Source organism: Ilyonectria robusta (assembly GCF_021365365.1).
Source record: "Ilyonectria robusta strain PMI_751 chromosome Unknown BGZ61scaffold_1, whole genome shotgun sequence".
NCBI classification, from domain to species: domain Eukaryota; kingdom Fungi; phylum Ascomycota; class Sordariomycetes; order Hypocreales; family Nectriaceae; genus Ilyonectria; species Ilyonectria robusta.
The window spans coordinates 363,923-384,727 of NW_025764435.1; the positions used below are offsets into that span (position 1 = coordinate 363,923).

At 56.1% G+C, this 20,805-nt stretch overlaps 5 protein-coding genes across 5 annotated transcripts; 2 read left to right on the forward strand and 3 right to left on the reverse strand.

Annotated features, from left to right (window-relative positions):
* Positions 1–21: 21 nt before the first annotated feature.
* BGZ61DRAFT_338708 (family 13 glycoside hydrolase) lies at positions 22–1,985 on the reverse strand (the record flags this gene model as incomplete). The annotated part of the gene is made up of 5 exons (XM_046239155.1): positions 22–523; positions 587–925; positions 981–1,383; positions 1,439–1,706; positions 1,785–1,985. 5 exons carry the CDS (start codon positions 1,983–1,985, stop codon positions 22–24), a joined length of 1,713 nt encoding a protein of 570 aa, XP_046111561.1.
* A 4,561-nt stretch (positions 1,986–6,546) lies between these two features.
* Positions 6,547–12,801, forward strand: BGZ61DRAFT_338940 (phosphatase 2C-domain-containing protein; the record flags this gene model as incomplete). Its single annotated transcript, XM_046239178.1, has 3 exons — positions 6,547–7,011; positions 7,181–12,487; positions 12,550–12,801. 3 exons carry the CDS (start codon positions 6,547–6,549, stop codon positions 12,799–12,801), a joined length of 6,024 nt encoding a protein of 2,007 aa, XP_046111562.1.
* A 583-nt stretch (positions 12,802–13,384) lies between these two features.
* Positions 13,385–15,517, reverse strand: BGZ61DRAFT_582074 (Alg9-like mannosyltransferase family-domain-containing protein). The gene is made up of 3 exons (XM_046256273.1): positions 15,269–15,517; positions 14,750–15,202; positions 13,385–14,679 (listed from the first exon to the last, which is right to left on the reverse strand). The coding sequence occupies exons 1-3, from the start codon at positions 15,291–15,293 to the stop codon at positions 13,496–13,498; spliced, it is 1,662 nt and encodes a 553-aa protein (XP_046111563.1). The 5' UTR covers positions 15,294–15,517; the 3' UTR covers positions 13,385–13,495.
* A 225-nt stretch (positions 15,518–15,742) lies between these two features.
* Positions 15,743–16,276, forward strand: BGZ61DRAFT_525009 (Yos1-like protein; the record flags this gene model as incomplete). Its single annotated transcript, XM_046252692.1, has 5 exons — positions 15,743–15,770; positions 15,826–15,833; positions 15,901–15,952; positions 16,029–16,136; positions 16,221–16,276. 5 exons carry the CDS (start codon positions 15,743–15,745, stop codon positions 16,274–16,276), a joined length of 252 nt encoding a protein of 83 aa, XP_046111564.1.
* A 707-nt stretch (positions 16,277–16,983) lies between these two features.
* Positions 16,984–19,466, reverse strand: BGZ61DRAFT_525010 (uncharacterized protein; the record flags this gene model as incomplete). The annotated part of the gene is made up of 4 exons (XM_046252693.1): positions 16,984–19,012; positions 19,069–19,082; positions 19,154–19,294; positions 19,428–19,466. The coding sequence occupies 4 exons, from the start codon at positions 19,464–19,466 to the stop codon at positions 16,984–16,986; spliced, it is 2,223 nt and encodes a 740-aa protein (XP_046111565.1).
* Between the last annotated feature and the right edge of the window lie 1,339 nt (positions 19,467–20,805).

The window sequence follows — 20,805 nt, forward strand, 5'->3', positions numbered from 1 at the left end:
TGGTCCTTGACTATAATCTATTTACTGAAGCACAGCCAGCGACTCACAGGAGGCGAGTCGAATCACCCCAGCGTTGACTTCCTCTAACGTCCTGCCCGCGGGGCTAACTAAAATATCTCGGGCCTTTACGGGCAGCTTCCAATCCACAGGCTCGGCAGCGAAGTTGCACACGATGAGCGCAGCATCGCCGTTCTCGGCTATCCTCCTATAGGCGAAGACCTTCTCGTGGGCCTCGTCGACGAGCTGGAAGTCACCGTAGACGAAGATTTCCTTGTGGGCCTTGCGCGTGTCGAGGACGGTGCGCCAGCAGCGGTAGACGGAGGCCGGGTCCTCGGTCTGCGAGGCGGCGTTGATCTCCCGGTAGTTGTCGTTCACGCGCATCCAGGGGCTGTCGCCGGTGGTGAAACCGGCGTTGCGGGTGGCGTCCCACTGCATCGGCGTGCGGGCATTATCGCGAGACTTGAGCTGGTACTCCCGCTTGAGGCTTTCGATGGTGGATGCATCGGCTGTGTCCTTGAACAAGCTGGTGGGTTCCCTCGTTAGCATGCGGCCTGCGTCGCGCAACAGTTGGATCTTATGCACTTACTTCCAGTGGTTGAGGCAGTCGACGTCCTTGTACTCCTCCATGCCCCAGTCCACGGGTACATTGGTCATTCCAATCTCCTGTCCTTGGTAGATGAAGGGAGTGCCGGACTGGAATCCGAGGAAGATGGCGATCAACTTGGCACTCGCCGCCCGGTTCTGGGGGTCGTCGTGCACAAAACGGCTCACTGATCGTGGCTGGTCATGGTTCTCGAGGTACAGGGCGTTCCAGCCGCTGTTGTCAATCATGATCCTTTGCCACTTGTTCACGGTCGTCTTGAGCTTGGAAAGCGGCCATGTGCCGGGAGAGAACTTGCCCTTGGGGCCATGGTCGAGATCCATCCTAGACAAGAACTTAGCAATTGGAGACAGGGGGTATGCACGGCATGGGGTCTCACAGCTCAAAGTGGAAGATCATGCTCAGCTCTCCGCGATCCGCTGCAACAGCGCGGATCAACTCGCGCTCGTCGTGCACGCACGGCATCTCGCCGACGTTAAAAGCGTCATACTCCTTGAGGATGTCACCTATCTCCTTGAGGTACTCGTGGAGCCTAGGGCCACAAGCATAGTACTCGCTGCCACGTAGCACGGTCTGCTTCGAGTCTGGGAATGCCAGGTCTTTGCTGACGAAGTTGATGACGTCCATTCGGAACCCATCAACGCCGCGGTCTAGCCAGAATCGCATAACCTCGTGGACTTTTTCGCGGACAAGGGGGTTCTCCCAATTGAGGTCTGGTTGCTCCGTGCAGAAGAGGTGTAGGTAGTACTCGTCAGTTGCCTCGTCATACTCCCAGGCGCTCCCTGCGTAAAGAAATCAGTTCTTTGTCACATTTAATAGTTTTCGGGGGAATGCAACCTTGAAAGTGAGCCTGCCAGTTGTTGGGAGGCTGTCGGTTACCGTCTGCATCATATTTTGCAGGCTTCCAGACGTACCAGTCTCGGTACGGGTTGTCCTTGGACTTGCGGGACTCCTTGAACCATTGATGCTCGTCACTGGTATGGTTCATGACAAGATCCAGAACCAACTTCATTCCTCGCTCGTGGAGCTTGTCCTTCAGGACATCCGCATCACTCACGTCTCCGTATGGGGGCCAAATCGTCTTGTAGTCACTGATGTCATACCCCTGGATCATGTTCCCTTGTCAGAGAGAATCTCGATAGACCGCAATGAGCAACAGGGTGTGGTTACGGGCAATACGCACCATGTCAATCTGGGGGCTATCGAAAATTGGAGATAGCCACACAATGTCAACCCCCAGGTTCTTGAGATAGTCGACGCGGGAGATGATGCCCTTCAGATCTCCAGTTCCCGATCCGGTGGAGTCCTGGAAGGAGGCTGGATACACTTGGTACACCGAGCTCTCCTTCCACCAGGCCCGGTGTGGCTGGGTTGTGGGACTCATCCTTTCGGTCACAGTGAAGGCTTCCAAATGATATATCAAGTGGTTCGTTTCACTGCGAGTTTGATATCTGGTGTGACGTTAATGGATGGATACACAAGCAAGGACATAAGCGAGAGGCGGCCGGCACTCACGATTAACGAGTGAAATGTCTCTTTGATTTCGGTCCCCTCTTTCTCTCTTATTTCGATCAGCCTAACCGTCGTGGTTCTACCGTAGGCACGTTTTCCCGGTGGATGTCTAATAAAGACGGTAACTGGAAATCCACAGTACGGGACGAAGCACTGTGTGAGTTCCTGTTGTTGAGTTGTTGTCATCAACCAACGAGCTGGCGAGATGACGTCGAGTCGGCGGGGCTCGTGGGGGGGAGCTGGCTCCTGGCACCCGTCTTTGGTGGAGGCGGTTTCGTCACAGGAAGTTAGGCCCAATTGATCTTAAGAAATAGCTCAACGAAGTGGAACAATGTGACACGATTTTCAGCGGCAGATCTGATACTAATAGGGCGTCACGGAGTATTTCCCGGAGATTCGAAGAGGGCTCCAGCGCCCCTCTCAACCACTGTAGGGTGGGTTGAGAGCTCTTGGTAGCATCGACGAGTCTCCCCCACCAAGGACCGGAAGTCGGCGGAAGTTGACGGATGTCGACTCGCCTCCGCGTTCCCAGCGCTGCCCTTCCTTATCTTTCGCAAATTGGTGGTTGATAGCGATCGATAGCATAACTCGGGGTAGGCCGTGCATGGATGCTGATCGCGCTGAGAAGGCATCCTGGCCGACAGCGGACAGTTCAGGGCTGTCCCTGTCTCGGCTGCCTAGTGTTGGACAAGGATGGGCCTGTCTCACTGCTGCGTAAAACAAAGAGCGCCGACCTGAAAATGCAACCCTTCATTCTCTCTGCAGGATGATGAAACTCTGACCCTTCGCGAGAACGGCGCAGCAGACTGAAGAAAGGTGGTAGGACGGCCTCAACCAAAGAATGGGTTGACAAAAGAGAGTACGGAGTAGAGGCAGAAAAGAAACATGTCTTGTTCCTGTTGCCTTCAGTGCCGAAAGCGGGCAGAGGCATGCACTCGCCGTTCTGCTCATTTCGACTGGGTTCGCTCTTTGATGCTGGGGGAGTTCGTCGTTGTTCACGATTATTGAACGCAGTAACTCCCAGCCAACGCCTCTCTGCAACCTGGTTCAACCCAAAACTGGGGGATTTCGCTTGATACCACAATGGGATCCGTGCAAGCACCCGCTGCCCTGTGCCGCGTGCCGTCTGGGGATTGAAGCACAGCGCACAGATCGCATTTGGAACATGACGCGCAATGTCAGACAGAGTTGAGGAAGCTAAGGCGAGACATGGACGACCAAAAGTGTGACCAAAAAGCCTCGGGCGAGATGGCAAAAGACAAGCACAGCACGGAATGGAACGGAACAGACACGAAGCACATGGAAGTTGAAGTTGGAGCCCCTTTTGGCACTGCACACCCGTTTCGGTACGGTTTCTGTGGCTTATTAAATAGTTACTACGTGCGCAGCGTCCTGCGGCCCTTTTTACGTCCAGGAGTGAGTGGGTGGACGCGGGATGCAGGTTTTCGGGTCTTCGGGCCCGGTGATTGCGGCAGCGGGCCGACTGCTCGCTGGCGAGTGCGAGAAAGTAGGTATGCAAGTGAGCGTATGCGTTTGAGCTCCTTTTGTTCCACGTCTCTCCACTTTGAGCTGCCAAGTTTTACCTTCCATGTCATCATGTCATCTTAGGGTTGAAAAATGGCGGTTGGTTAGCGGAGACGGACGTGATTTGTACCGCATTCTAAAATGCGGTTGTGATATTGGCAATTTCTGGTGGAGGTTGCCTCGGCCCGGACGGCAGGCCGACAGCAGGTAGAATTCCCCCAATAATCAAAGACCCGACGGGCGAGTGGTGAGAAAAGAAGCGAAAAGGTCATGGGACTTGGGTGGAGGATTGCCCATCTGTCCGTCTGTCAATCTGTCCACGCAAAGTCGTGTATTCGTATCCTGGCGTGGATGCAGAGTACAGGCGGGAGACGTAGGAAAAAGCAACGAGATCTCTCTCGAGCCTGTAGGTGGCCCGTTGCGGGCCTATAAAGTGCCCAGTCGGCTGGTGGGCGTGATCCGCTTCGGCCGATGTTCAGAGGCGTTTAAGGGCCTGCGAACCTGGTTAGCATGGATGGGGGATTCCCACATGGGTGCAGGTGGCAACGACGCCCCGTTCGGCTGTGGTGATGACCGAGGACTCGAGGACTTTGAGGAGGGCTCGGGAGCTGAGGCTAGCGGTTGACGAGTTGTGCCGTCGCGATGCGGACGTGTGTGGCGTCGTCGAGGCGTACTCCAAGCCTGTATTCGCCCTCGGTAGGGCTGGTTCCCTGCAGCTGGGCTTGGGGCTACGGGCTGCTAATTACCCAAGCGGGCTAATTACGCCAATGTACGCAGAGCTGTCTGCCTTAGCACCTACAGCTGTCGAGGAATAGCGGCCGCCCGAGGCGACGTGTGCATGGACGGCGAGTTGCCCCAAGTCCCAAATGCAAGTTGGTTAGGAACGCCGAGTACGCAAAGTACCACGCAAAGTACACAAAGCACGCCAAGAGCGAACAAAGTACGTACACATACAATGGATGCGACCACCCCGAGTAACCCTGCCTTACCACGTTACCCGCCTGACATTTGGATCCTCGAATGTCAGACAAAAGACACGGTTCTCTCCAGCTCCCTGTAGGCCTGTTGGCCTGTACGACAATGTCGCGCGGAGCAGAGCTAGTCCGCGTTAGCATCGCGGCACACACTGGTCGCCCCATAATAACCCACTGCGCGACGGTACCTGCCGCCGGAGTAACTCAGGGATGGATTGCTTTCCCCAGGCTTGCGGCGTGCCCACCCCAGCGACCCAGCGACCCAGTGAACCCCCTAGCCAGTCCGCGCCCCAGGTGACTGTTCCAGTTGGCCCCCCTCCCGTGGCCGCCAGTGGAGAGAGCTGCTCAGTGGCCCGCCCAACGGGACGGGAAGTCTTGGGAGCTGGGAGCTGGGAGCTGGGCGATGGAGAGGTGGCGGATGGCCCTAGCACGATGCCCTTCGTGCTCCCAGGTATGTATCTACGTACCTCCTGATACAGCTGCGCTGTCGGCACATACATGCCTCCCGTCGTTAGCGGAGCGCCAAAGAGCCCCAGGTCTCGCAGGGCCTGGACTTGCTGGTGCTCTTGGCTGCACGGCCGTGAGACGGGGGGGATGAGATGGGCCGCACGCACATGGCGAAAGGTTTGAGGTTACCTTTCCGGCTTTCCGGCTGAATTTACGTACACCTTGTGGCGGGCGTGGCACTGGTTCAGATGGCCTCAGATGGCTTCAGATGCCCACATGGAGCGAGACCTTGGGCCACGGTACCTGCTTACATGGCCGGTCGTCTTGGGCTTTTTGGCCTTTTGGGGGGGTCGTCTTGAGCAACCTTCCACCTGCGTAACACCATCCTGTAGCACCATAGCACCGTAGCACCTCTCAAACCAGCCAACCAGGTCGTCCAGCGGCCATGTTCGCTCCCACCACCCCCGTCGCCGCCCCGTCGTAGCGCTAAAGCCCCCCAGGAGCCACCATCACCACTGTCGAGACACTCGACAATTAATTCCATGCTGGCGCTGCGCGAACCAACTAAAGCAAGCGCCGCTTTTCCCCAACGTCGATTTCCCATCCACGAAGCCCGAGTCCAGCCCCATCTGCATTTCGCGACAGCGTCAGCGAACAGCGAACAGCGACAACGACTACTACGACTACGACACCAACCGCGACAGCCATCCCGCCCATCCCGCCCATCCCGCTCCATCCAACGTCGAGACATGACGTGAAGCCCAGCCGCCCGCGACTCAACCCCCCGTCTCCCGACCGACTGACGACTGACGACTGTTCGCGAATGCCCACCCAGCTCGTGCTCTGCCTTATGGCCTAGGGTCCTGCCATCGACGCCATCGACGCCCACGCCCCCCCGGCGACCATGACCAGGAATGAGGCCGGCAAACGCATCAGCTCCATCACGAGCTCCAGCACCGACAGTTCCCGCTCCGCCATCACCGTGAAGCCTGTCCCTCCCATTCCCATCCCCAATCCCGCTCCACGTCTCGCCGCCGACTCCCACGCCCTGGCCGGCGCTTCGTCCAACCCCCGCCGACGCCCTCCTCCCGCCCGCCTCAGCGCCGACGACAATGCTCTTCTGATGAACAACTGGTGAGTTCCAATGCCTCACCTCGCTCCCTCTGCCGCTGCTCCGCCGCTCCGCCGTCTCCGCCGCTCCACCTCTCTCGCCGCCCGCTCTTCTTCATCTAATCGTTCCCCCGTGTTAGGTCCCCCAAGGACGACCAAGTGTCCCCGACTGCCCCTTCCTTCCCTACTCGCGGCGGCTCCAATGCCGCTCAAAAGGACCGTCGCATGAGCGACCTTACCAATTATCGCCGCGATCTCGCCGTCCTCGAGACTTCCCGTGTGCCCCAAATTCAACACAACCCGCCAACCGGCGGCTCAAACCCCCAGATAGCTCCGTGGATGATGACTCCCAACGGCTCCTCCACGCCCTCCTCCACCATGCCAACCAGCTTCTACAACGACTCCAGCGACAACCTGTCACTCGCCTCCCAACTCTCCCCTGGGTATCCCTCGACAAACGCTCGACCCGGCCCCGGTACGGCGCCTCAAGACTCGCCCGATGCCGCCTACTTTAACGACAGCCGACGGCCGTCGGCTGCTAGCATTCTCACGGCCAGCAGTCAGGGCTCCAAGACTAGCGTGACGCGTGGTGGCTTTCGGAAACTTCAAGGCTTCTTTGGCGAAGAGTTTCCTGGTCGCGACAGCTCCGAGAGCAGCCTACCCACTTCGTTTATGGGCAAGGACCAGCGTCAGCGCTCCTACAGTCACAGCCGCCCCACCCAGCGAGATCGTAACTACTCCAATGCCACCGATCATACTCGAGATGCTTCTCCCTCTTCCTCCAGGCCTAGAACTCCGGTCCCTGCACCAGAAGTGGTCCCTTTTTTGTATCAAGATAACAATGTGCGTCAGTCATGTATTACCCTGCTTCATTCCTTCCATCCCCACAGCCCCGCTGTCATCACTGCCCTCGATCCCTCCTTCAGCAGAGCCTGCTGCGCCTACCTCTGCTCTTGAATCCTTCATCCGCTCCCTGCGATGGGGAGCTGCCCTGCTGACCTCCCGCCTGTAGGACATCGCACGATACGGCGAGGCGCCCGTTCGAGACATCTTAACCGGACCCGATCGAGAACGATACATGCCTGACGGAACCTCCCAAGTCCCACCCAAGACTTCTTCGTCCTCCCGCTCCGCCCATTCCATCGTCCACGGCCACCATCACCATCGTCACAATAAGAGCAATGAAGATCCTCGAACCTTGAGGCCGACCATTAGCAGGGAAGATACACCTCTTGGGGGCTCGTTTTCGCGTGACCGCGGAGCAGGCTCATCAGCAGCCATGTATTCGACAAGATCCAGAGGGCAGAGCCCGACACCGAGTAATAGAAGCGCTGGGCCGTCCTTTAGCTCAAAGTCAAGTCAGGTGGATGGACAGACGTCGCCAGGCCATCATGGGAAGCGTGGGCTGCTTAACCGGCTCCGACGACACCACAAAGACAAGGATGATACTGCGCGACTTCGTGACCTACCTCAATCGACAAAGTCTCTCCAGACAAAAACCTCAAAGTCGGACTTCCGACCTGAGCTATCACCCTCGGTCTTCCCTCCCGTGGGCCCATTGGGACTGGAGCACAGCGAAAGCTTCGACATGCGGCACGGTAACCAGCGCGGTGCGACCTTCAACAACAAGTTTCCCTTCTCGAAGAAAGCACGGATTCGACCCCATGACTTTGGCGAGGAGTCGATTGGTCCGACAGATCGCAACGACCCTAACAATGGCTTTCATCTCGACACCAACCTTAACGACATGGAGGGTATCTTGTCGAAGCCGCCGCAACTTGTGCCAATGGACGTCAGTTACGTCAACGCTCTGGAAATCGACCGTGCCGACTCCATTATTTCAGTAGCTCCCAAAGGACGTTGGGATGCTCCAGACAGCTGGGCTGTGAGGCGGAACACCGAGGACAATTCGTACAGCGCCCCCGATGTCGACGAAGTTGGAAGCCCACCTAGACCAGAGGAGAAGGCGGCATCGTTCTGCATCCGAATCTTCCGTTCCGACGGGACATTTTCCACTCACTCGATGCCGCTGGATTCTAGCGTCACCGACGTCATTTCTCAGGTCATTAAGAAGACATATGTTGTCGATGGCCTGGAAAACTACAATATCATCATGAAGAAGCACGACCTGATTCGTGTCCTCCTGCCTCCTGAACGACCCCTCTTGATGCAAAAGCGGCTCCTACAACAAATCGGATACGAGGACAAGGACCGGATAGAGGACCTCGGACGAGAGGACAACAGCTATCTCTGTCGGTTCATGTTCTTGTCTGCTCGGGAAAGTGATTTCCACGCGAAGACAACCGACATGGGCCTCGCTCGTGCTCAAAAACTCAACTACGTTGATCTTTCGGGGCGTAATCTCATCACTATACCCATCTCCCTTTACTCCAAAGCCCCGGAGATCATTTCCCTAAACCTCTCCCGCAATCTCTCACTCGACGTTCCTCGCGATTTCGTTCAATCTTGCAAAAACCTTCGAGACATCAAATTCAATAACAATGAGGCAAGGAAGCTACCGCCAAGCTTGAGCCGGGCAGGGAAATTGACATTCCTCGATGTTGCCAACAATCGCCTAGAGCAGCTGGAGCACGCTGAACTTAATACCTTGTCTGGGTTGTTGAAGTTGAACCTCGCGAACAACCGACTCAAACACCTCCCACCAGATTTCGGCGCGTATAAGTCTCTGAGGACTCTGAACATATCCTCCAACTTCCTCGACAAATTCCCTTCATTCTTGTGTGACTTGGAGAGCCTTGTTGACCTGGACCTCAGTTTCAACGGGATTGCTAGTCTCCCCAACGAAATTGGCAACCTGAAGAACCTAGAGCGGCTATTGATAACCAACAATAGGCTCACGCATAGTGTTCCGCCCACGTTTGGACAACTCATCAGTTTGCGCGAACTCGACATTAAGTACAATGGCATCTCGAAGATCGACACCATCTCGGAGCTCCCCAAGCTGGAGATTCTCTCTGCTGACCACAATTGCATCTCTGCCTTTGTGGGACAGTTTGAGGCGATTCGGCAGTTGAAACTGAATTCGAATCCTCTCAACAAATTCGAGATCGTGGAACCGGTGCCAACATTGAAGACCTTGAACCTATCCAATGCTCAGCTGGCCAGTATTGACTCATCCTTTACGAACATGATGAACCTGGAACACTTGATTTTGGATAAGAACTATTTTGTGTCGTTGCCCCAGGAAATCGGCACTCTGAGCAAGTTGGAGCACTTCAGCATAGCAAACAACTCCGTGGGAGAACTTCCGCCTCAAATCGGATGTCTGACGGAGCTGCGGGTGCTAAATGTCCGAGGCAACAACATTTCAAAGTTGCCGATGGAGCTCTGGTGGGCCAACAGGCTAGAGATCTTCAACGCCTCTTCGAATGTTCTCGAGCACTTCCCGAAGCCGGCGTCTAGAGCGCCCCGAGTACCCGGAGAGGAGTCACAACCCCCCCCAGTGGCGAACGGTAGAACCGCGCCTCTAGGCACCTTGTCAGCCACTGCGAGTTCAGAGGAGCTTTCCGATGATCGAAGACCGAGCGCAAACTCGAGTACGCTCTTGAGCGTTGGCCCATCTCCTCTTAATGACCGAAAGAGCTCCGTCGTGTCTGTCTATGGGAAGGGTGGCCGGAAAACGTCAGTCGTGTCGAGATCGACTACGGCATCCACGGCTACAAGGAAGGATTCCGGTCTCTCATCAAGGATGACGAATACTTTTGCTGGATCCTTGCGAAACTTGTACTTGGCCGACAATCGGCTTGACGATGACGTGTTTGATCAGCTCACACTCCTCTCAGAACTTCGGGTTCTCAACTTGTCGTACAATGACGAGATTGGCGACATGCCACAGCGATCAATCAAGAGTTGGCCACAGCTCGTTGAACTCTACCTCTCAGGGAATGGCTTGACAACACTGCCAGCTGATGATTTGGAAGAGTCCAGTCTTCTTCAGGCTTTGTACATCAATGGCAACAGATTCACCAATCTGCCGGCAGATATCTCGAGGGCGAAGAACCTTGCGGTGCTGGATTGTGGAAACAACTTCCTCAAGTACAACATCTCTAACGTGCCCTACGACTGGAATTGGAACCTGAACCCCAACCTGAGGTATCTGAACCTTTCTGGAAACAAGCGCCTGGAGATCAAACAGACAGCTGCACCAAGTGGACCTGGCGCTGTCAACCGAGAGGAGTACACCGACTTCAGTCGTTTGATGAACTTGCGAGTGCTAGGACTGATGGATGTCACTCTTACTTCACCCAGTATCCCTGACCAGAGCGAAGATAGACGTGTCCGTACCTCGGGTTCACTCGCGGGCCACCTTCCTTATGGAATGGCGGACACTCTAGGAAAGCATGAGCACTTGTCAACTGTCGATCTAGTCGTACCTCGGTTCAACTCCTCCGAGACGGAAATGCTTTTGGGCTTGTTCGATGGACAAGCTCTATCTAGTGGAGGATCGAAGATTGCCAAATATCTCCATGAGAACTTTGGTCACATCTTTGCAATCGAATTGAAAGCACTTAAGACGCGCTCCAATGAGACACCGGTTGACGCTCTGCGCCGCGCATTCCTGGCCCTGAACAAGGATCTGGTTACCATTGCGATTCAACACTCCGAGGAGCGTCCGCAGAAAACGCATAGGGGCTCTGGCCAACCCGTCATTCTCACGAAGGAAGATCTCAACTCAGGTGGTGTTGCTACAGTCGTTTACCTGCAGAATACAGAACTCTATGTTGCGAACGTGGGCGATGCTCAGGCGATGGTGATCCAGACCGATGGAAGCCACAAGATTCTGACCCGGAAACACGACCCCGCTGAACCGACTGAACGATCACGGATCCGTGAAGCTGGAGGCTGGGTAGCTCGAAACGGCAGATTGAACGATCTTCTCGAGGTTTCTCGGGCATTCGGCTACGTTGACCTGATGCCAGCAGTACAAGCCGCGCCATACGTGAGCAACATGACGCTCCGGGAGCAAGATGATATCATCTTGATCGCCACTCGAGAGCTCTGGGAATACCTGTCACCTGGCCTGGTGACCGACATCGCAAGGGCAGAGCGACAAGATCTCATGCGGGCAGCTCAGAAGCTTCGTGACCTTGCGATATCATATGGCGCCTCGGGCAAGATCATGGTCATGATGATCAGTGTCGCTGACTTGAAGCGGAGAGTCGAGCGATCGCGACTTCAGCGTGGCACTAGCATGTCACTGTACCCATCCGGTATTCCCGACGCAGCCCAGGTTCTGTCTACAAGAAGGGGCCGCAAGGGCAAAGGTGGTGTCTTGGATTCCTCGCTCGATCGTCTCGAGGCGGAGATTACAGCTCCTACTGGCAACGTTTCAATCGTTTTCACGGATATCAAGAACTCAACCAACCTGTGGGAGATGTACCCGAGCGCGATGCGGTCCGCCATCAAGCTTCATAACGAAGTCATGCGTCGGCAGCTGCGTCGTATTGGTGGGTACGAGGTCAAGACTGAAGGTGATGCGTTCATGGTGTCATTCCCTACTGCTACATCCGCGTTGCTTTGGACCTTTGCTGTTCAGATGTCACTTTTGGAAGTAAGCTGGCCGTCGGAAGTACTCAACTCTGTCTCTTGTCAACCAGTTTATGATAAGGATAACAGCCTGATTTTCAAGGGGTTGTCCGTGCGAATGGGTATTCATTTTGGAGACTGCGTCAGCGAGACGGACCCGGTCACTCGCCGTATGGATTACTTTGGACCCATGGTAAACAAGGCGGCGCGAATCTCGTCGGTGGCAGATGGCGGTCAGATCACCGTCTCGACCGACTTCATCTCTGAGATACAGCGATGTCTAGTCAACTACCAAGACGTGGACCGTGCCACCTCAGGATCTGAAGACACCTTTGACGAGGAGTCGTTTGCGACTGCGATTCAAAAAGACCTCAGGTCTCTGACCTCGCAAGGATTTGAAGTCAAGGAGATGGGCGAGAAGAAGCTAAAGGGACTGGAAAACCCAGAAGTCGTCTACTCACTCTACCCGCATGCCTTGGCTGGCCGCATCGAGACTCACCAGCAGCACGAGAGACGGGAGGACGGTCCCGACAAGCCTGCTTCTCTTGCCCCGGGAGGTGAACTTTCATTCGACCCCGACATGATCTGGACCCTCTGGCGTGTCAGTTTGCGTCTGGAGATGCTTTGCAGCAGTTTGGAGGGCGCCCCGGGCAGCAATATGGTGCTTCAACCACCCGAGACGGAACTGCTTGAGAGGATGAAGCAACGGGGAGGTGAAATCACCGATCGATTCTTGATCAACTTCATGGAGCATCAAGTTAGCAGGATAGAGGTAAGTTTCTGAATAACTTGTGCTGAACCGGTGCTTGAACCTGACGCTGACAACTGTGTTAGACTTGTATCTCTACTCTAGCGATGCGACACCTTGCTGTTGGCGGTGGCACTTTCAGTTTGCTTGAAGAGCTTGCCGGACCGATGTCTGACATCTTGAGCCACTTCCTCTCTCAACAAAAGCAACTGAAGCGTTACAAGAAGAAATATGGCAAATTGCCAAGCATCTCCAGCGGAAGCGAGGATGACGAAATCGATGAAGACGAAGACGAAGACCAAGACGACTCTACAGTCGACGGGAGCGAAACTGAGTAGGAGTGAGGGAGTTTTGCATCGTTCATTACTTCCGCAGTGTCGATGCTTGTCCCTATACCCCTGCCACAGCCGCACCTCGACGCTTATATATCATATAATGCAACCCCCTCCACGCGGCATGACCTGCGTGGTCCTTGGGGACTCAAACAGAATGGCTCTTGCTCCGGTCGCTTGCTGGAAAGAGGGGGAATGAGGGAAAGAAGGGATTGAGGAGTTTGCTCCATGGGTTCTTGCTACTGGGACTTTGGGTCACCTATTGTTTTTTGTTACGTTGTTTCTGATCGCCTGTTGTCTTTCGATGAATGCTGTGCCTGGTCGTTTGCGGTCGATTATGGATGAAACTTGGAATTCTCCGGGACTGACTGCCTTTCTGGATGGGAAACGCATACGGGACCCCATATGGCGTTGGGTTATAGGAGGCACGGGGCGATGGCCTGGAGGTCTCCCCTTGCCTCCACCTTGTATCTGTTGTTGTTTTTTTGGGACTGGGGTTATTGGATGCGGATGCCTCTTGGAGTCGAGTGTAGCAACAATGGCTTTTCACGTGAATGCAAGCGAGAGGCACAGGAAAAAGTTGGTTATAGTAATTTTAACAAGTGATAGTACATGTCTGTCCCTTTTGATTTGTGAAAGAAGCCAATATTAAGCTGGGCTATTATTATACATGACCTACCCACCCAAGATGATAAACCTATCAATTCCGTCTGAGAATACGGATCCGTGGCGACATTCGGGGACCAGCCCACCAGCCGCCTGTATACCCCCTTACCAAGTCTCGGACCGCAGCAACTTGGGCGCCAACACCAACGACTCTGTTGGCTTCCTTGCCCCTTAGCTCGCCGGCAGGATGACTTCCTGGCTTGAGAACCTCGATACCGTCGAAGCCCAAGACGATGCCAATCACCTCCCATTGTCCTAGAACCTTGGACGTGTCCTCAGCTAGAACATAGTCAAAGCGTCCCCAGAACCTTGGATACCCAAGCTGATAGCCGGACTCGGTCTTGTCGAAGAGGAAAATGGGGGCATCGGGGTTTTGAGGGAGCGGGAGGTCAAGGGCGACAGGGTGACCGCCGGGGTTCTGGCCGAAGAGAGTCAGGCCGGTCATGCATGTGAGGACGTCGGCGTGGACGTCGACGACGGGGGAGGGGTCGTCACGGGCAAGGACCTGGAGCTGCGTGAGGGCATCGCCACCGGGATAGTTGAGGGAGGAGAAGAGGAGCATGCCGGCGCTGGCGGCGAAGGACCCGAGGATAGAGAGAACGATGACTAGCGAGCCCGAGCTGTAGACGAGCGACTTGGAGGCGCGGGAGGAGATGAAGTTGGCTCCGAGGGCGGCCGCGGCCGTGAGGGACGGGACGACGTAGAAGATGAAGCGGGCTTCCTTGTGCGGCTGGAGGGAGTAGATGGCGACGTAGAGGAGGTTCGGGATGACGAGAGCGCGTGCGGCGCGGCTTGTGCCCGGCTGGAAGAGTGCAACGAGGATGAGCAACGGCGCAAGCGGGTTCAGCAGGAGGCGCGGTAGGGCCGAGGTGAAGTAGTAGTGCCAGGGCGAGACGCCCCAGTTGGACGAGGAGCCTAGGATGGCGTTGTAGTAGAAGCCGGCAAGCTCTGGCCAGAGCGGCCGCTGCCAGAAGTACGAGTCAATGGGCACGGAGATGGCGAGGGCGACGAGAACGGAGATCAGGGAGACGGGGATCAGGGCGAGCACCGTCGTGCGCCGGCTGATGAGGAGGTACAGCGCCGTGGTGGTGAGAAGGAGGGCGATCTCGGAACGGAAGATGACGCCGGCCAAGATGAAGAGAGCGATGGCCTGCTTTTGGCGGAGGATGGATCTCCGAGGATCGAGCTGGGGCAGGAGGAATGCCGAAGCGAGAGTTGCTAAGGGGCACTTCGTTAATATGTGTATCTCTTAGTTGGTCAATGAGAGCAAGGGGAACAATCGACTCACTTAGACCAAAGGCGTACATGTTGGGAAGCGTCCGCGAGAGGTAGTAGTTGATATGGAACTGGCAGACCAGCATGGCAACCCACCAGTTAGCCACACCTTTCCCAAACGCCTTGCGCAGCGAGTTCCGCATCACCAGCAGCGCCGCGGCATTAATAGCGCCCAGCAAGCCCCTGACGACAAGCTGGGCATGCTGGAAGCCGACGACGGCGACGAGCGGCTGGCCCAAGCCGGCGAGCAGCACAGCGCCGAGAAACGTGCGCGGCACGGCACCCGGGAAGGTGAAGTGGTCGTACGTGTGCGCCAGGCGCGCGCCCACGTCGCCGCTGGTGGGCGTGCCGTAGACGAGGATGTCGTGGGCCGCCTGCATGTTGAACGACTCCTCGACTTTGGTGTAGGGGGCGAGGAGCAGGTGCACCAGGGGGACGGTGAAGAGCAGGGACGTCAGGAGGGCGTCTTTGGGGGTTGGATTGCGTTAGCGGCTTGTGGTCTGTATAGAGATTTGGAGTTGAGCGAGCTTGCCTGTGGACGTCATTTTGGATGCCATGATGCGTGAGACGAGCGGCTTGGTGTTGAGAGGGAGACTGGTGCTCTGGCGAATGAGCTGGTTTCAAGCGACGACACGCAGCTAAAGAACACAGGCAAGAGATATAAAAACCTCAAGTTGCATCCACGAATTCCTCTTCATTCCCGCAATAGAAAGGCATGACAGGCCGGACAATGAGAGTGGCAGACAACTTAGACGTTGAAACGGCGTGTACGTGTAAGTTGCACGCCGCGATCCACAGCGCTGCACGTCGCTTCCCGGACCGTCGTCGGATCGGCGCAACCATCCCCCGGCGCACCCACCCACCAAACCACCAAGCTCTCTCTATAACACATGTCATCGCCGCTACAGCGCCCACGTCGCCCCTTCGCAACCGCCCATCGCAACGTCTTTGCGCTCCCTCCTCTCCGCCCACCGCGTGCGACGACCTCCCAGCACCGTCGCCCATCATGTTGTTCTTCGGCAACTTCCTGTACAGTAAGCGTTTGCTCCCGCCGGCTTCTGCGCTTCGCTAACCCTGAGCTTCTCCCAGTTGTCATTGTATGAACCAGCCGCCACGTTCTCGTTCTACCCTCGCATATGGCCTCGTCAATAACACTTCTCGCAGCTGCTTGTAAATGCCGTGGCCGTTCTCTCCGAAGATCGCTTCCTCGCGCGCAGTACGCAACCCCCGTCACCCCTCCCTTGGTCCGCACGCAGTATCCAGCTCCTAACGTCTCTTGCGCTTCTCCATAGTCAATCTCTCGCCCGCTTCTTACGATCCAGCCTTCGGTTCCGGCGCCGATGCTAGCGTCAAGGCGAAGATCATTCATCTCATCGCCAGCGTCCGAACCCTGATGCGACGTACGTGCTGCCGTTCTTACTCGACCCTCCTTGCTCGAAATGCGAGGACCTAATCCTTTGATACTGACTCCTTCAACAATATAGTGCCCTTGATATGTGTCAACACACTCATCATTCTCTACGAGCTTGTGCTGGGATAAGATGGCGTCTGGGCGAGGTAGCAAAAAGGACACGGGTGCACCACTCTAGGCATCAATGGAGGAGCATGGGCACCCCACGGAGTTGTATAATGAAATGATTCACGGCAGCGGCGTAGGAGTCTTTGCTACTTGGTATGGGGCATGTTGGGCATTAATTGAAGCTTTCCGAGTCGTCACTGAGGAGACACATGGGCGTGTAATACGCAGGGCCCCGGGCTCTGCTTGAGCGTCTTGTCTTCATCTTGTCTTCAGCCAGCCAGTCACGCAAACGCCTGGCTAGGGCTTCCGCTATAATACAACTACCGCAGCGACGCAATTGGCACTTGATGCCGTTCAAAAAGAGGCTCGCTCCCAATGATTAATTCAACTCAGCCGCCACGCTGTCCACTGCACACTCCTGACAACCACCACACCACACCATTGCTCCGAAGTCAACAGTCGTCTTTCATGCCCCGACTCCTAACCGAGGTGGAAAGCCACCTGGCCACTCCTAACCTGATAACGTCTGTCGAGATTATTTCGAGAAAAGGGCACGTGCCGAGAAAAACGCTTTCTGATGCTGTGTGTGCTCCCGTCCTTCTTTTTTGTCCTTTGCGGTGGAAGCTTACAAATGTATATCCTGTCATCCATCCGTACAACCGAGGCCTTAAAATGAGAAATGGCTTCGTGCCCCTTTCAGTATGCCATGCAAAAACGAAGAAAAGTAACTATGTTGATGAGAGTAGGTTGGTGCTCTTTTTCCGCCCGAGGCCAAAACTGAGTCGGTCTTTGAGCTTCTCGTGCTTGTCGTTCGCGTCACCGTTCTGTGACGTACCCAAGGTCTGGGCCGCCGCTTTATCCTTGTGGTGGAAGAGGCCGAAACTTTTCTTTGACATCGACTTGCTGCCACGCTTGGACCGGTCCAGGAAACTTGACGAGTGCGATGCGCTGCCGTTCTCCTTCTTCCGAGCGTCTTCCTCTTGCGCCGCAGACTTCTTGCTGGCCTCGAGAACCTTTTGTAGATCGTCTTGCTCAGCTCGTCGTGCCTGCAACGCCTTGGTTTGATCCTCTCGTCGTTTCTTCTCATCAAGCTTGGCCTGCTTCTCTCTCTCCTTCTCCCTCTCCTTCTCGGCCTGCTTTTCTGCCTTCTCTGCAGCCTCGCGCTGCTTCTTCTCACGTTTCTTCTCCTCCTTCGACTTGGCTTCCTCCTTCGTAGTATCTGATCTACGCAGCCCGTTCGAGGTCGGCGTAGGAACCACAGGAACCGGAGGCTCGTTGCTCACAATCGGAGCGGTAGATGGCATGACGGGGGCGGTAGTGGCGTGAGCTAGACTTAATAGTGGCTCTTGCTCCTGCATGGGAGGAATAGGCTGTGTCATCTGCCGCTTCAGAGGTGAAGATTCTGGTCCGTCGCCATTTGCTTGGGCTAGGTTTGCCGCCTCGTTGGCGAGCTTGACTTCTTCCATTCCTTCCTTCTCTTGCTCTTCTCTAACCTTTTCAAATGTGGTTTCTTGGTAGAAGAGAACGTATGCTGTGGCCATTCCCGGCTTGTCACCGAAGAAGTTGCGCACGAAGTGCTTGTCTACGGGCTCAACCATCTCGTCATCGAACAGGACCCACCCTCGGTCCTTGGTCTTGATGATGGAGACGTAGTGACCGTGATAGGCGTTGCCGCCAATGTGGACTACCACGGCATACAGCTCGTACAAGCGATCGGGGTCGGCTGCGTCATCAGTTGTATTGAACATACGCAGGTGGTAAGGATAGACGACCCGATGGAAGAGTTTCTGCAACCGACTGTAGTCCTCGGTGTACTTGAAACGCTTCAAATGCAAGGTGAGAACCTTAGGAAGACGCTTCACCTTCATTCGCTTTTCCGCTTCCTGCAGGCCTCCGCAGTGGTCGCAATGAAACTTATTTCGCTCACAGAGCATTTCTTCGGCCGAAAACTTTCTTAAGCAAGAGGTGACTGAGGAGTGTTCTTCCAGATCGATGGAGAGATCAAGGAATGTTTCATCTCGCTGGGATGCTGTCTCGCAGGTCAAACACTTGGTTTCTGACGTCAAGACGCCTTCGAAAATGTCGTGTACCCAACCAGTCCCAGGGGAGCGGATCCCTGAAGACTGATTCACCACACCAGCCCCTAGGGCGGTTTCGACAGACTGTGTCAAGCCATCCTCTAGTTGGAGTTGCATTTTTCGGGCTGTTGCCTCGACGTTCGCGATGACATCATTCAGCACCAAGCCGTAAAATTCATGGGCATCCTGGTGCATCGAGTTCCGGAACATTTCGTTGTCGCGTTTGAAGATCTCGAGAAATCGCTGAGGGCTCAGGACACCGGTATGGGTGTTGCTTTCAATGAGAGCCAAGAAGATGTCCTTGAGGCCCGTAAAAGTGGACTCGTCCATCCCGTACGCTGCTGAGTTCTCCTGCGCCAACTCGAGAATGGGACCTTTGAGCATGGCCTGTTTCTTCTTGTACTCGGGGGTATCGGGCTTGTCTTCGGGTCGGACGCCAACTTGACCTGGCAACTGATGGTTCAAGGCCTGCCTCTGCTTGATCACCTGGGACGTGCTGAGGCCCTTCTGTTTGGGTGGCTGGGCGGCAGGATTTGGGGGAGGAGGGGGTCTGATGGTGACGTTGACTTTGGGACGCGTGCCATTGGGGGTATCGGAAGGCGAATAGGGCGGGTACTTGATGACGTTCTCGCGGAACGACTCAGAGTAGAACAGTGCTTGAACGATAGAGTTGCAGTAGCTAGGGAGGGTCAGCGGGGTGGGCATACGAGGTGGCGCGCGCATTAGACTCCATACCATGTATTCCCAAACTAAATAACAAATCAGTTCAACGATGCTCAGGACTGGAGGATTGGACGGGCGGGAGGTGAATTAAACGTACGTTCTCGAGGCCAAAGAATCGATCAGTGCCGTCATCGCGCAAGGGAGGGGCATTCTGGAGCATCTTCTCAAGAGGGGTGAGGTCGAGCACAGGCTCTTCCTTCTTCTTGGCGAGGGCATCCTTGGATGGAGTTGAGGAGGCCTGTGAATGGAGCGGTATTTTGTCAGTAAAGGTCGGATGTCTTGGCGCAAATGAAGAGGGATGGAGAGGATCGGTCGGTAGGTTCGTAAATTGCGAGGGAACGGGAGCGGGAGGGCAGGGAGTTGCGACGCACCGTGCCGGAGCCCTTGATCTTGTTGAAGAAGCCGGCCATTTCGGCGTCGGGAAGTCGTCGGAGATGGGCGCGGGAGCAGCTAGCGGGCTACCGAGCCGGGTTGAGGACGAGGTCGGACGGCCGACCGCAAGAGCTGGGCGGCACCAGCTCAGCGAGGATGGTCGCAATTGAGGCCGCGGGTCATGCGAAAGGGCGTTGGCGGCGGCGAGTGAAGTCGAGTTGGTGAGAGCACGAAGCGAGAGACGCCGCGGAGCGAGGTGGTTCGGTCGCTGGGTCGCTGGATTGCCGACGGGCGAGAGCGAGGCGCGGGAGTTGTGGGGGTGAACGCGATGGCGCTGGACTGAACTGCTGGTCTGGGCGGGCGGCAGGTAAAGGAAAAGGCGGCGGCGTGAGGGGGAGAGGGCGGAAAGGGTTGAAGGAGGAGGGAGGATGGGATGCGAGAGGAGGAGAGGGAGATAGAGAGGTAGGAGGAGCGAAGCGCAAGAAGAGGTAGGTAGCTCAGGTCGCAGGCTGAGGTACGTGGTAGGGTAGGTGGTAGTGGTAGTGGTGTAGTGGTGGCGGGAGAGATGGTCTGTTCGGGCGTCCAGGCTTGAACCTGGGGGAAGAAGGGGGGGGGGAGGTTTACTGGGAATAGTGGGCGTTACAGTTGGGTGTGGTGGTACGTCTAGCGCAGTTGTAGGTACCTTACCTACATCTAACAGGCTTCGGGCGCTGTGGAGGAGGAGGCAAGGCAAGGCGGAGCGCAGGGCAGGGCAAGGCGGCGGCGATCGTGCAGAGCGGAGCGGAGCAGGCGGACATTGTATATTTAGAAAGGGCAATGCAGCAATGCAGTGATTGAACTGTATCAATTCCCCGGTCGCAGCGGCCCTGGAGCGACTGAGCGAGACTGAAGGTGGAAGCTGGGCTGGGCAGAAGCGAGGAACCCTCCATCACCAACCCTCCTCCCCTTACCGTCTCTGGGTCGCTGGGTGCTGGATGGGAGGGACGGGGATGCTGGAGTGGGCTGGAGTGGGCTGCAGAGTGCTGCAATGGGCGACGCAATGGGCGACGCGACCCCAGTTTGCCCGGGCAGGCCCCCAAAGGCCCCTAGTGGATAGTGGGTAGTGGGTAGTGGGTACAGTAGGTATGGTGGGCCACCCCCGAGCGGAAAACGGGGGGAGCGACACTAGGGGTACCAGCTACGGGCAACCAACCTGAGGTACCTGCAAGCCTGCAAGCAACCTGCAAGGAGAGGCAGCGAAGCGGCGCAACCAGAGCAAGGCCCAGGGACTCCAGGAGGCCCTTGACACCTTAGCACCTTAGCCCAAGCAGCCGGACACCTCTGCGAGCGTGTCAGCCAGTGGGGAGCCCCATCTCCACTGGGAAGAGAGCCAGAGGG

Coding starts and splice junctions, on each gene's coding strand:
- BGZ61DRAFT_582074 (XM_046256273.1), bottom strand. CDS start 15,293: ATGGCATCCAAAATGACGTCCACAG. Junction 15,203..15,268: donor ATCCAAAATGACGTCCACAG/GCAAGCTCGCTC, acceptor CAACCCCCAAAG/ACGCCCTCCTGACGTCCCTG. Junction 14,680..14,749: donor CATGTACGCCTTTGGTCTAA/GTGAGTCGATTG, acceptor AGTGCCCCTTAG/CAACTCTCGCTTCGGCATTC.